The 12,955-nt window shown below is 30.8% G+C and overlaps 1 protein-coding gene across 1 annotated transcript; it reads right to left on the bottom strand.

Moving 5' to 3' along the window:
• Positions 1–8,075: 8,075 nt before the first annotated feature.
• Positions 8,076–11,694, bottom strand: LOC138941941 (cytochrome P450 4C1-like). The gene is made up of 7 exons (XM_070311902.1): positions 11,541–11,694; positions 11,105–11,238; positions 10,048–10,138; positions 9,331–9,519; positions 9,006–9,097; positions 8,369–8,471; positions 8,076–8,163 (listed from the first exon to the last, which is right to left on the bottom strand). Exons 1-6 carry the CDS (start codon positions 11,692–11,694, stop codon positions 8,448–8,450), a joined length of 684 nt encoding a protein of 227 aa, XP_070168003.1. The 3' UTR covers positions 8,076–8,163; positions 8,369–8,447.
• Between the last annotated feature and the right edge of the window lie 1,261 nt (positions 11,695–12,955).

Raw genomic sequence — 12,955 nt, 5'->3', positions numbered from 1 at the left:
TTAATATTTTTAAACGCCTATTTCAGATATAACAGAACTGAGAGCCACATATCCTACGCATCTATATTAATTTGCACAGTAGATCTGTCATGGAGCACTAGAAAAGAATTGATTAACAAAGCACGAGATTCTTTTAAGCGAGAGTTTACTATAATTTTCTCCGCTATTAGAATCCTGTGAAATGTTATGAAAATATCCACAATCATCTATTTATATTTTTGGGAAATTAATCTTTTATTCTCAAAGCATGTTTGTACAATGACATTTATTGTCCATTATAAGCAATCAAAACAAAACTCTACAAAAAGCTACATCATACTATATATATACAGGGTGATTCAAAACAACCTTCTGTCCTTACAATGTCATATACTTGACACTATTCTAAGACGATTTTTCCTTTGCCAAAATTTTTTCCGAGGCTTAGTTTTTAAATTATAAGCCAAAATAGTTAACGAATTACGGGCCGCATACGCGAGGCAGGCAGGAGCGGCGCAACTCACCGTCCGATGCTGGTGATTACGTGAGGCGCTCGCTGCGATCAACTATTTGCTACATGCGATGGATTTGCTCACAACAAAACACTTATAAATAAAATAAAAATACAAACGTTGTATACCCAGACAGCACAAGGATGTCCTTAGGACGTCCAAAGGGCATCCAGGACATACATGTAGGATATCCTCAGGATATCCCATTGTAATCCTCAGATCTCCTCTGGATGTTCTGAGGAAGAATAAATGATAGCCATATATTAACCTCTAGAGAATCCAGGGAGATCCTGTGGAACATCTTAAGGATTTTTATAGGATATGTTAGGGATATTTTTCGTATGTTTCAAGGAGCAAATTTTAAAATTTAGATATAAATTAAAATTATATTTTGTTATTTACTGCCAATATTAAAAATCTAATATTAAAAATAGTTCACCGTTCTTTAATATTTGAGGCTTTCGTGCTGTACATGAATATTTTAGGTTTGGCTCCCGGGTTTGAATTATGTAATATTTTCTATACAATCCAATATCTGAATTCCCTATGTTGGGATTACATCAGAAATTGAACTGATAGAAAATAATTACATTTGTAATTTCCTGTCAGTTGCTCTTTGCAAGCTTTATATAATTCTCATGACCAAATCTCAAATACGAGTTCGCGTGTCGCATAGCGGTAAACAAACGAACTAGCGGTTGAATACTATGGTTTGTAAAGTTTTTGGAATGTTGCGAACAGTAACATTTCTCATGAAATATTAATAAATAATAATTTTGGATATATGAAAATGTGCGCATCAAATTCAATTATTAATATTAAACGAAATTAACGTTAACAATTAATTGCACATGTATATGTCCTCTGGAAATCCAAAAGACATCCAATATAATAGACAGGGCAGATATATCCTACAGACATCCAGGGGTTACCCAGTGGACATTTATAGGACATTAATACTTATTATAATACTTAAGATTTCTAAATTATATAAAATAGCCGACACAACTTAAAATAATTATGTATGCTTATTAAACTTTTATAAATATATTTATAATAATATCTTAAAACATCATACAAATGTCCTGAACTGTCCTGGACATATTCAGGATGATCCTGAGGATGTTTTGTGCTGTCTGGGAAATGTAATAAAAAAATTTTCAATTGTCTGTAAACATTACAATTTAGGAATCTTGCATTTCACAAGAATATTTTTGCTCGTAAACAAAAAGGTTAAAAGGTTAAAAGCTTAAAAAGATAAATAGAGGAAATGTCGACATATTCGACTGAGATTAGATAGAAATTTGGGCTACAATTAATAAATTATTTGCGCATCTTAAAGATCGAGTGATATAATATAAATTAATGTTTCTTTCTTGACATGTATTTGATGATTTCAGACGATACTAAGCAGCACCAAGCGCTTTGAAAAAAATTATTTGTATAATTTGTTTTATCCTCGGCTCGGCACAGGTCTTTTCACCAGCACAGGTAACATAATGGCATTAATATATAACCGTACATACTTTATTATTACAATTTGTTTTCAATTTGTTTTCATCACAGAAAATCAAATAGAATACAGAACTAGTTACAGAACTATATTTGAATATCATTTTTAACGATAAACTCTTACATAACTTCTTTTTGGTACTGTAAAAAGTAATAAATTTGAAAGAAATTTGCAAGTAATATCGTATTGAGAGATGATCTCGCCGTGTATTCTTAAGTAAATAGAAGTAATAGATGTTAAAAATAATAGATAAAAGTATAGATATTTTTTGTTTGTCTTATATAATATATATTTCGCATACTTTGAAAATTATAAGATTAAGATTAATTAAAGATTAATTAAAGTTATAAGATTATAAGTTAAGTCTAATAAGAACTCGATCGCTTCAGCCGTTATTCAAATTTGAAAATCTCAGATACTCTTAATTGGCCGACTCGCGTATAAATACGCGGAGTACCTTGTTATTGCGCGTGACTTAGCGCGAGACACTACCGTATCTCTTAATATCAATTTGGGAAAGATGTGAACCAATTAACTAACATTTATTACAAATTATTTGCGCTTGCAAAAGGAAATCACTGATAGGGGAATACATATAATTTTCATAAAATTCTACGCAATTAAAAATAAAAATAAACATGTAGTTGAAATTTAATATAATAATTAAAATTTATATATTTATAGAAGAATAAACACATTGATCTTTATAATATCCTATATCTCGTTTCTTTTTATTGCACATTTCATTAAAATAATCAATGACATAAAATTGACAGTCAGATATTGCATAATGCGAATGATAGGATGTATAAACTTATAGATATGTATAATTTTTTCACACCGAGAAAAAAAAAATTGTTAACTTGACTAAATTCGTCCAACTAATTACTATTTCTTTAATTGAAATATTTTAATATTTTAAATCAAATACGACATATTAAATAATTAAATCTAACATGAGGTATATTTGATTTAAATAGTTAAATATTTCAATTAAAGAAATATACAAAGAAATAGTAATTAGTTGGACGAATTTAGTTAAATTAACAACTTTTTTTTCTCAGTGCAGAGAAAATCATAAATTAATTTTGAAAGCCGCTCTTCAGAAGTGATTGTGACTTTCGAAATTAATCCATGATCCGTAGCTATACGTATAGGCGTCTTCGATTTGTATTATCAGTTAGCAAAAATTCGTTGTACTGGCATCATCTAATTGAAGATATTTGTAATTCCATTTTAAACATTTGAGTAGTGTTTCAACTATTCGTCGCATCAATTGAGTTTCTTAAATAGTCGACAGTATTTGTATAAAATAAAAATTTTAATAAACATTTTGAACACGTAATTATTTTCATATAAGTTTTCTCAAATACCGCAAGTTGTTAGTTTGGTTTGATTGTTATAATTTTATTAAATGTATACCCAATCGTTTCGTATCACCAACTCGTTAGCAAGTCCCATAGATGTTACGTAAGTCTTTTTATAGAATCTTCTTTGACGATATTATAAGTGTTATTATCCTTCAACAATCCTTCGATCTTATTAAAGTATTCATCTTTATCGAGAGCAACTGTAATGTTCCCCTTGTATGCGCTAGAGGCAATTACATTATCATCATGTTTAAAAAATTTTTTGGTATTAACAGTTAATTGTTAATTGCGTGTGGTAAAATCACTTTTCGGGATCGAGTAGTTCGGGAAATTATCGATAACCTTCTTAAATTTAATTGCACCGTTGTTTGTTTGTAGCGGTAACGTTTGCTTTTATTATTTTATCTTTTCGTCTAACGATAATTTATGCCCATTGTTACGTTGATAATCAGTGAGTTTAGTTCTCTGCGAATTTACATCCCGATTATTTATTGTCGACCTGTGCATTACTTCGCTTATCTGTAAGTTTTACAAATGTAATTTCCGAAGACTTTCTCTCTCGTCATTTTGACATAATCCATTCCGCTTAATTTACAGACATAATTAATGTACCGCTATGTTTTTGAATTCAATTTATGACCACAGTATCGAGGATTTCGTCCTCGTAATGACATGGATATTCTTGAAAATATTTTTTTGCCTTTACTGTGATAATGTGAAAAACCTGCGTTATCTACGCGCTTCTTAACCGCCTAAGAATCACTTATATGCTTATATTTTAATTTTATTAATTCATGTACGCAGAAGATGGCCAAAAAGAGGCCCGAAACATCCGCCTTTCGTGAGTTTAAATTTTAATGTAATTTTTTTTTATAATAAACATTTATGCGCTCTTAATATCGTGCTTGGCTTGTTTTGTCATTTCATTCGACATTCTTGATTTTATTGACAAAGTACATTTTTTTGACGGAAAGTGGGACGTTTCTTAAATGAAAATTTTTACATTTCGATTTCGCTTCGTAATATCTCTGCTTTATAAAATATGTAGAGCAAAAATAAACATATTTTCTTTATATAAATCAAACTCAAGCTATTGATTATATATATATATATAAGAACTAATAAGAACTAGTAAAAACTCGATCCGTCCAGGGGTTCTTGAGAACGGATAATCTTAGATATTCTTGATTTCGACTCGCGTATAAATACGCGGTATGTCTCGCTATTGCTGTGTGTGATCTTTGCTTCGCATGACTTAGCACAAGACACTGTCGTGTCTCTTGATTTTTACTTCTTGAAACTTTTAACAATTAAATAAACAATAAAAATAAAAAAGATTTTTGTAACGTGTATTCAAGTATCAGTAACATAATAGTAAGCTGAAAAAGATCAAGATCAATAAAACGGTCCAGAACATCAAGAAACGATGTTTATCACTATATTGTTGGCATCAATGTTTATTTTATTGGTATATTATTATTACGTACATTATGGAAGAAACGGATGACCGGTTAATCTTTTACCAGGACCACCGGGCCATTTGATTGCTGGAAATGCATCACAGGCATATATTTCAAATCTATTGTTTTGTTACGTCCTGGCGACTCCACGATTCCTTCCTACCGCAATGTTGCGGCAACGATAATCGATCGGTGATAAAAATAAGTCGTTCAGTAAATAGAGCATCTTGCGCCACGTATTTCTTTAAACATTTAGTCACTTATCAATATCAATATCTATGAGGAACCGTGGGAAAGACGCGAGAGACCGGTGACGAAACCGCGCCAGTCGCCTAAAAATAAATAAAAATCAGTAGATATCCTCGAAATAGAATTTTCCAACGGAAGAATAAATTGATATCAAAAAGATAATAAAATTCCCTCTAAGAAAATATCCGACAAACGTAACTAAATCAATAATGATGAAACTCATGTGACGACATATCCAGTAACGATATTAAGACCCTTTCTAATCAGATCACGTGCGCAAGGGAAATCTAATGCTCAACTGATATCGAGATCACCAATCGACGATCACCACGAGTAAAAATTCGAAAAGTAGGAGAAACACCCCGCCTAACGAGGGCACTGGCATAATTTTTAATTCGTTAGAGACTTGGAAGATTCCCACTCTTAGAAATTAGAATACACCCCTAAAAAAAAGAGATATAAAAAGAGGACCCAAAGGGCCACTCACAGTCTTACTTAGCACCTGCTTACCACTTCATTTACTTAACACTTGTTTTATTCTGTGCGTGCGTCTTCAGTTAACATAAGTCTCATTAAGTGCCGTGGCACCGCGAAAACTACAAAAAAAATTATACCAGTGCACTCATCGCCTGGCTAATCTGGAACCCGGCAATCCGGCACATTAAGAGACTCCACACCTTCACCTACGAAACAAAAAGTAAGTCACATTCGTCCAATTTAATTTACGCTATTAACCCTCGTGAGATATAACGCATTACGTATATTATATTAACGCTGGTTTTCATAGTGAAAACCAGAGGCGGTCCAAGCCAAACAGTCATTCGCAGGAGTCGGAGGACTCGAACGTCGGTAAAATGCCGATTCTGCGCTACTCGCAATAACAGTTCAACAACAATATCTGTTAGACCCACTCTTCCCCTCTCCCCTAACTACCCCTCCCCCAGCTACTCCCCAATCTACTTCCCCGAAGTCACCGAACTTCCGCTTTCCCCTCGTTCATTCTCCTCTCTATCTACTGTCCTCCTTAACAATTCACCCCCAACTTCCCCGCACCTTTCAGAGTCGGAATTCGACCAAGCGATAGAAGAGTTTTGCAACGAATTGCCCGACCTGGAAGCCGACTCATCTTACCAAGATTAACCAAACCTAAAAATTCCCCCTTTTCTCTTTCTCCCTCCTTCATACCGCATCCTCTTTCTCACTCTCACACATACACATACATGTTTTAATTTTTTTATTTTATTATTAAACCTACATTGTATTAACCAGTCAGAACCTAAAATTTAACGGTAGAGACTTTCCCTCTTCATTCTGACTGATGCCCTCCGTACCATTGTAACACCCGCGGAGCGATAAGCTCAACCACACACAATCACTCACACTCACACGATAATGTAAGCACTTCCTACATATATATTATTTATCATGTATTCGAACTTTTGTTTTTATAATGAATAAAATTATATTTTTTTTCATTAATTAAACATTTCTTAACCCCTCTCTCGATCCCAGTACGAAGATCGCACTAGGTCCCATCCCGCGTAAAAGGGATTAAATTCCCTGACCGAAAAGGGACCACCGAACGAACGTCTGAATAAACAGCGTAATAGCGATCCGAACGGTCGTTTACCTGCTTTGCGGACCTATCAGTTCGTTCGACCCGATTCCGAACGCCACGAGACGTTTAACTTCGGGAAAATAAAAGATAGTTGTTGCGCCCTTCCGTCGACTCATCCTTCCTCGAGTCTGGACGTAACATTTTTACTTAAAATTATGTTTTTTTGACACTTTGCAGATCGAGAAAAAAGTTTCTCTCGAAAAATTCAACTCATGTTCCATAAACTATAATATTTTGCCTGCAAAATGCTTTTTTAAAAATTTTCCTATGATTTTTTTTGATCAAATCACACGATTTTGAAACTGAACCTGTATTTATAGAAATACTGTCGATACTCGGCGAAGAATCATTGTAGACAAAAAATTGAAAAAACATTTTGAAGCTTGAAGTTTCAACTGTAACGTGATGTCAACAGTTTTATAAAATTTTTTTATTTTTTCATTTTTAGAAAATACAGTTTTTTAGTTTCAAAATCGTGTAACTTAGTCAAAAAAAATGGTAGGAAAATTAAAAGGAAGCATTTTGTAGCTAAAATATTGTAGTTTATGGAACTTGAGTTGAATTTTTGAGAGAAATTCTTTTATCGAGCCGCAAAGTGTCAAAAAAACATAATTTTAAGGAACAAAACAATGGGTTCCTTCTTAAAGCACAGAACAAGAAAAATAAAAAGATTTTTAAAAACCAACAATAGTGCGTTAAAGTTGAAACTTTAAGCTTCAAACTGCTTTTTTAATTTTTTATTTACAATGATTTGTCGTCGAATTTTAATGGTTTGAACATAGCTCAATTTTTAGAATATAGAAAGTGTTCTCTACTTTTTTTTTAGTCGTGTATATCGCAATATACTGAGAAAAAAGTACCTGGATATCTTTATGTTCAGCTAATAGCAATAAAGCAAATGTCATACTCATCGCTGTAATATCGTGACCCTGTAATCATCGTCATATCGTCATACAGTTAAATGTGCTTAGATGATATGTACAAAAAATTAGAGAAAAAGATTCAGATACATACCGCAAACATAAAGGTATCGACCTCTTCTTTGATGTCCAAATCAGTCAACAAATTGTCTCAAGATGCCGCTATTAAGAGATCCAACATAGCTAGCCGTTTTTTTTAACTAGAAATAAAAAATGCGTTAGCGTCAATTTTACTTTTGCATATCGCGCTTTAATGATATAACAATTTTTGTTTAAAAATTCAGAATTTCTATTAAAAATAATAATGATTCAATTTTGCAGCAGACATATGTTCCATTATTCCGTGTGATTATGTGTTTGGTATAAATATTACAGGCATAATTTAATGTTCGATTGCGTAATCAAACTTAAATATTAGCTCCGATTTTTTACGTACTTCCAAATACTTCGACATCTATCTCTGTCTCTTTGTTATTTTCAAGATTTTTCAAATATTAAATAAACTTGGTGCGTTCGTGATAAAGTTTTCGTTCCGCGATGACCTACACAAAAGTACGATATTAAATTTTTAAAATAATTTTTTGTATTAAATAATAATAGCACACATCGTATTATATCATAAATATTAATAGCATAATGTAGTATTAATACTTATTGTAATTTTATATAAAAGATAGTGTGTGTGTGTGTGTGTGTGTGTGTGTGTGTGTGTGTGGCGGATTTAAAATAAAATGATACATAACATACTTTTTCCGTAAATCCATGCAATATTTTCAAGATCTTTTTATGCTTTCTCCCTTGTGCCGATAATGAGAATAACAAAACGTTATGGAACCAAGGTCTGAATGCTCTAAATCATAATTCAATCATTATAAAACTATATAATTTCAATAATTTTGTAAAAGCCTTATTTAAAGTCGCTATAAAATCTTACGGTAATCTTTAAGTAATCTCATTGATTGTAGTAAATGCACGCAAAAAATTAAATTTAAAACTATGTTACAGAAAAGATATTTAGAATCTTCTAAAAACATTATACTTTTTGTTTTAACAATAGATTTTTTCAAAAATCGAAGATAATGTCTCTTCAGATTGTATAGCACTACTTAGTTTATTTAATATTTCAATATTTTAACATTTACAATATTTTCAACATTTTAAAGATTACAAACAACTTTCATTTTAAAATAAAACATTTAACCTAGAATAGATTTTGATTTTTAATTATCTCTTTAAACATCTCAAATTAATTGTTCATTTTTACATGATTATTCAATATTTAATTTGTTATTCAAAATATATATAGAAAATATATATCACACACAATCATAACTTAAAAGCTTATAAATATATCATACAATTATTTATTATATACATGAAGTACCTGTAACATATCAGTTCTATAATCGTAAACCGCATTTCGATACGGTTGCTGGAACTCATTGAATTTTCGCAGAGCGATTTCCATGGCAGTTTCTGCAAGTGCATGTATTATATAAGACCGGACATACAGTCGAAGATATTTACAATTGAATATTTCATCAATAGCTTTAAGTATAAAAAATCGGATATTATCTATTTTTTCTGCAGCATCGATACTTTGTATACGAACAAATTATCTTCTTAAGCTATGAAATCTTAAGTTATGATATCATTTAGAACGAAATTATCTATACAACAGAACAATAAGAACTTTACAGAAATCTTACCACATATGGCGTTCAGCGTATGTTCACTAATAAATGGTACTAAATCTCTTACAACTGCCCCCCCCCCAACATCTTTCAAAGATTTTGTCATATAATCGCCCTTCTGGATCAATATATCAGCATATTGAGTCAATACATTGAAATGGAACGCAATTGTTAATAACTTTCGTCGCGCATGCCACTTAGCGCCTACAACAAAATTAAAATAGTGCAAATTGTGAAATAAAATAAAAATAATAATATATAAAAATAATATAATATAAGATTATTCTCTTTTTTAGTTTAATATTTATTGAGCAATTCTCAAATAATATATTATTATTTTAAATTTATTTCTCTTATACCGCGCAAATTTCTTTTATAATTTTTTAAATCTTCTTATAAAATTTTTGCGACGAAAGAAGTTGCAAGTACAAATTTGAATTAAATTATTATTTTGTAATTAAAACTTCATAAATTGGCAGCCAAAAAAAAAACTATAATTTATTTAATTGAAAATCTTTTTTACTTGAAACGTCTATTACTTCTATTTACTTGAGAATACATGTATCACGGCGGAATCATTTTTCAATATAATTTTACTTACGAATTTCTTTCAAATTTATTACCTTTTACGACAAAAAGAAGTTATGTAAGAGTTTATCGTTAAAAATAAAATCGAGCACAAATTGTAATAGTAAAGCATGTACGTTTATATATTAATGCTTATTATGTTACCTGTGCTAGTGAGAAGACCAGTGCTAATCCAAGGTTGAAACAAGTTATATATATGACTTTTCTCGGTACGCTTGGTATTGCTTAATATCGTCTGACATTATTGAAAATATGTTAAGAAAAAAATATTAATTTATTATATCACTTAATCTTACAAATAATTTATTAATGGTACCACAAAGGACGATGGGTAAAATGAGTAGATTTTTGCCTAAGAAGTGTAATGTAAGTTATACATGTTATTTTATGTTTTTGGCGTCATTGAATATGATGGTTAGCAGTTTTATCCGTCTAAACCCGCGAAAAAGTGTTCAAAATTTGTCGTAAAAAAACGAATTTGTAACTAGTAACTACATAATGTTTCTTAAAGACAACTATGTGTTTTTTTATACTAATTGATTCTTCTCATTATTTTGTGCATATAAATATTGAGGTAACGGCGGTTGACAATTCGATAGATAAAAGAAAAATGTTGAAGACTCCTAAGGGACAAAACGAGGGGCCTTCTCATTTTTTTTTAAATGGAATCTAATTTTCCTTATATTAATAGATTTTTTTAAAAGTTATAAGGGCAGGATGGCTAAAAAGTGAATAGTTTACGAGATAGTTTATACTTTAATTTGATATAATTTTACATAAACTTGGAAGTATCTCGTAGAATATTAATTTTCCGATGAATTTACCTCAATATTTTTATGCACAAAAAAATGAGAGGAATCAATGGTGTAAAAAAAAACATAGTTGTTTTAAAAAAAATTATGTAGCTGCTAATTACAAATTCGTTTCTTTAAGGCAAATTTTGACCTCTTCCCCATGAGTTTAGACGGATAAAACTGTTACCATTGTACTCAGCGACCCAAAAAGCGTAAGATTGCATGTATAACTTACACTCTTTAGGCAAAAATCGATTTATTTTACCCATCGTCTTTTCTATGTATACAGTTTCGATCGAGTATATATCAATATTTTTTCTATTCATTTTTTAAAGAAATCTTTTTACAAGCAAAAATCTTTTTGTGAAACACAAAATTCCTAAATCTGACTAAATTGTAATATCTACAGATAATTGAATTTCTTTTATTACCTCTAAATCATTTGGATGAAGGATAGCCACACCATACATGAAAAAAGTCCGGAATTTAAAAATGGGATAATACTTATTTGATAGATTACACATCAATTTCCATTGTTCCTCTGAAAAATATATTATAAATATCGATACAAAAGTTTTAGTGGGATTAATTTTATTGTTATTTCATCATATCTTTACTCAGATACGTTGAAAATAGACAAATAATAATTGTGATAATGATTTGCAAATGGATATTGCCAAGAGAAAAGTCTTAGCTTTGTAAGATATGTAATTTGCATACTTTTGATAGGTATATTACGTTCTAGATCATAAGTTTTTATGAATTTAATTTTTACTTGTATGTATGCATGAATAACGAGTCATCTATCAATTAATGTAAATAGATTAGAAATTTTATACTTGCCTGCTGAAATATATGCCTGTGATGCATTTCCAGCAATCGAATGGCCCGGTGGTCCTGGTAAAAGATTAACCAGTCGTCCGTTTCTTCCATAATGTACGTAATAATAATATATCATTAAAATAAACATTGATGCCAACAATATAGTGATAAACATCGTTTCTTGATGTTCTGGGCCGTTTTATTGATCTTGATCTTCTTCAGCTTACTATTTTACTGATATTTAAATACACGTTACAAAAATCTTTTTTATTTTTATTGTTTATTTAATTGTTAAAAGTTTCAAGAAGTAAAAATCAAGAGACACGATAGTGTCTTGCGCTAAGTCATGCGAAGCAAAGATCACACACAGCAATAGCGAGACATACCGCGTATTTATACGCGAGTCGAAATCAAGAATAGCTAAGATTATCCGTTCTCAATAACCCCTGGACGGATCGAGTTTTTACTAGTTCTTATTAGTTCTTATATATATATATATACAATATATAATCAATGGCTTGATTTTGATTTATATAAAGAAAATATGTTTATTTTTGCTCTACATGTTTTATAAAGCAGAGATATTACGAAGCGAAATCGAAATGAAAAAATTTTCATTTAAGAAACGTCCCACTTTCCGTCAAAAAAATGTACTTTGTCAATAAAATCAAGAATGTCGAATGAAATGACATAACGAGCCAAGCACGATATTAAGAGCGCATAAATGTTTATTATAAAAGAAGTACATTAAAATTTAAACCTAAGAAAGGCGGATGTTTCGGGCCTCTTTTTGGCCATCTTCTGCGTACATAAATTAATAAAATTAAAATATAAGCATATAAGTGATTCTTAGGCGGTTAAGAAGCTCGTAGATAACGCAGGTTTTTCACATTATCAAAGTAAAGGCAAAAAAATATTTTCAAGGATATCCATGTCATTACGAGGAAGAAATCCTCGATACTGTGGTCATAAATTGAATTCAAAAACATGGCGGTACATTAATTATGTCTGTAAATTAAGCGGAATGGATTATGTCAAAATGACGAGAGAGAAGAAAGTCTTCGGAAATTACATTTGTAAAACTTACAGATAAGCGAAGTAACAGGTCGACAATAAATAATCGGGATGTAAATTCGCAGAGAACTAAACTCACTGATTATCAACGTAACAATGAGCATAAATTATTGTTAGACGAAAAGATAAAATAATAAAAGTAAACGTTTCCGCTATAGACAAACAACGGTGCAATTAAATTTAAAAAGATTATCGATAATTTCCCGAACTACTCGATCCCGAAAAGTGATTTTAATACACGCATTAAACAATTAACTGTTAATACCAAAAAAATTTTTAAACATGATGATAATGTAATTGCCTCTAGCGCATACAAGGGGAACATTACAGTTGCTCTCGATAAAGATGAATACTTTAATAAG

The sequence above is a fragment of the Polyergus mexicanus genome, unplaced genomic scaffold, assembly GCF_030449975.1.
Source record: "Polyergus mexicanus isolate NDT 795.1 unplaced genomic scaffold, iyPolMexi1.0 SCAF_21, whole genome shotgun sequence".
Classification (NCBI taxonomy): domain Eukaryota; kingdom Metazoa; phylum Arthropoda; class Insecta; order Hymenoptera; family Formicidae; genus Polyergus; species Polyergus mexicanus.
Note: the sequence above shows the minus strand (reverse complement) of the source record. Positions and strands in the feature narration are given on the sequence as shown.

Bases quoted from the DNA above. Each gene is read 5' to 3' on its own strand.
- LOC138941941 (XM_070311902.1), bottom strand. From the start codon at position 11,694: ATGTTTATCACTATATTGTTGGCATCAATGTTTATTTTAATGATATAT. The intron at 9,098-9,330 runs GTAAGATTTCTG...ATGCACTTGCAG, and splicing joins TACGCTGAACGCCATATGTG to AAACTGCCATGGAAATCGCT. The intron at 8,472-9,005 runs GTACTTCATGTA...ATTATGATTTAG, and splicing joins ATAGAACTGATATGTTACAG to AGCATTCAGACCTTGGTTCC.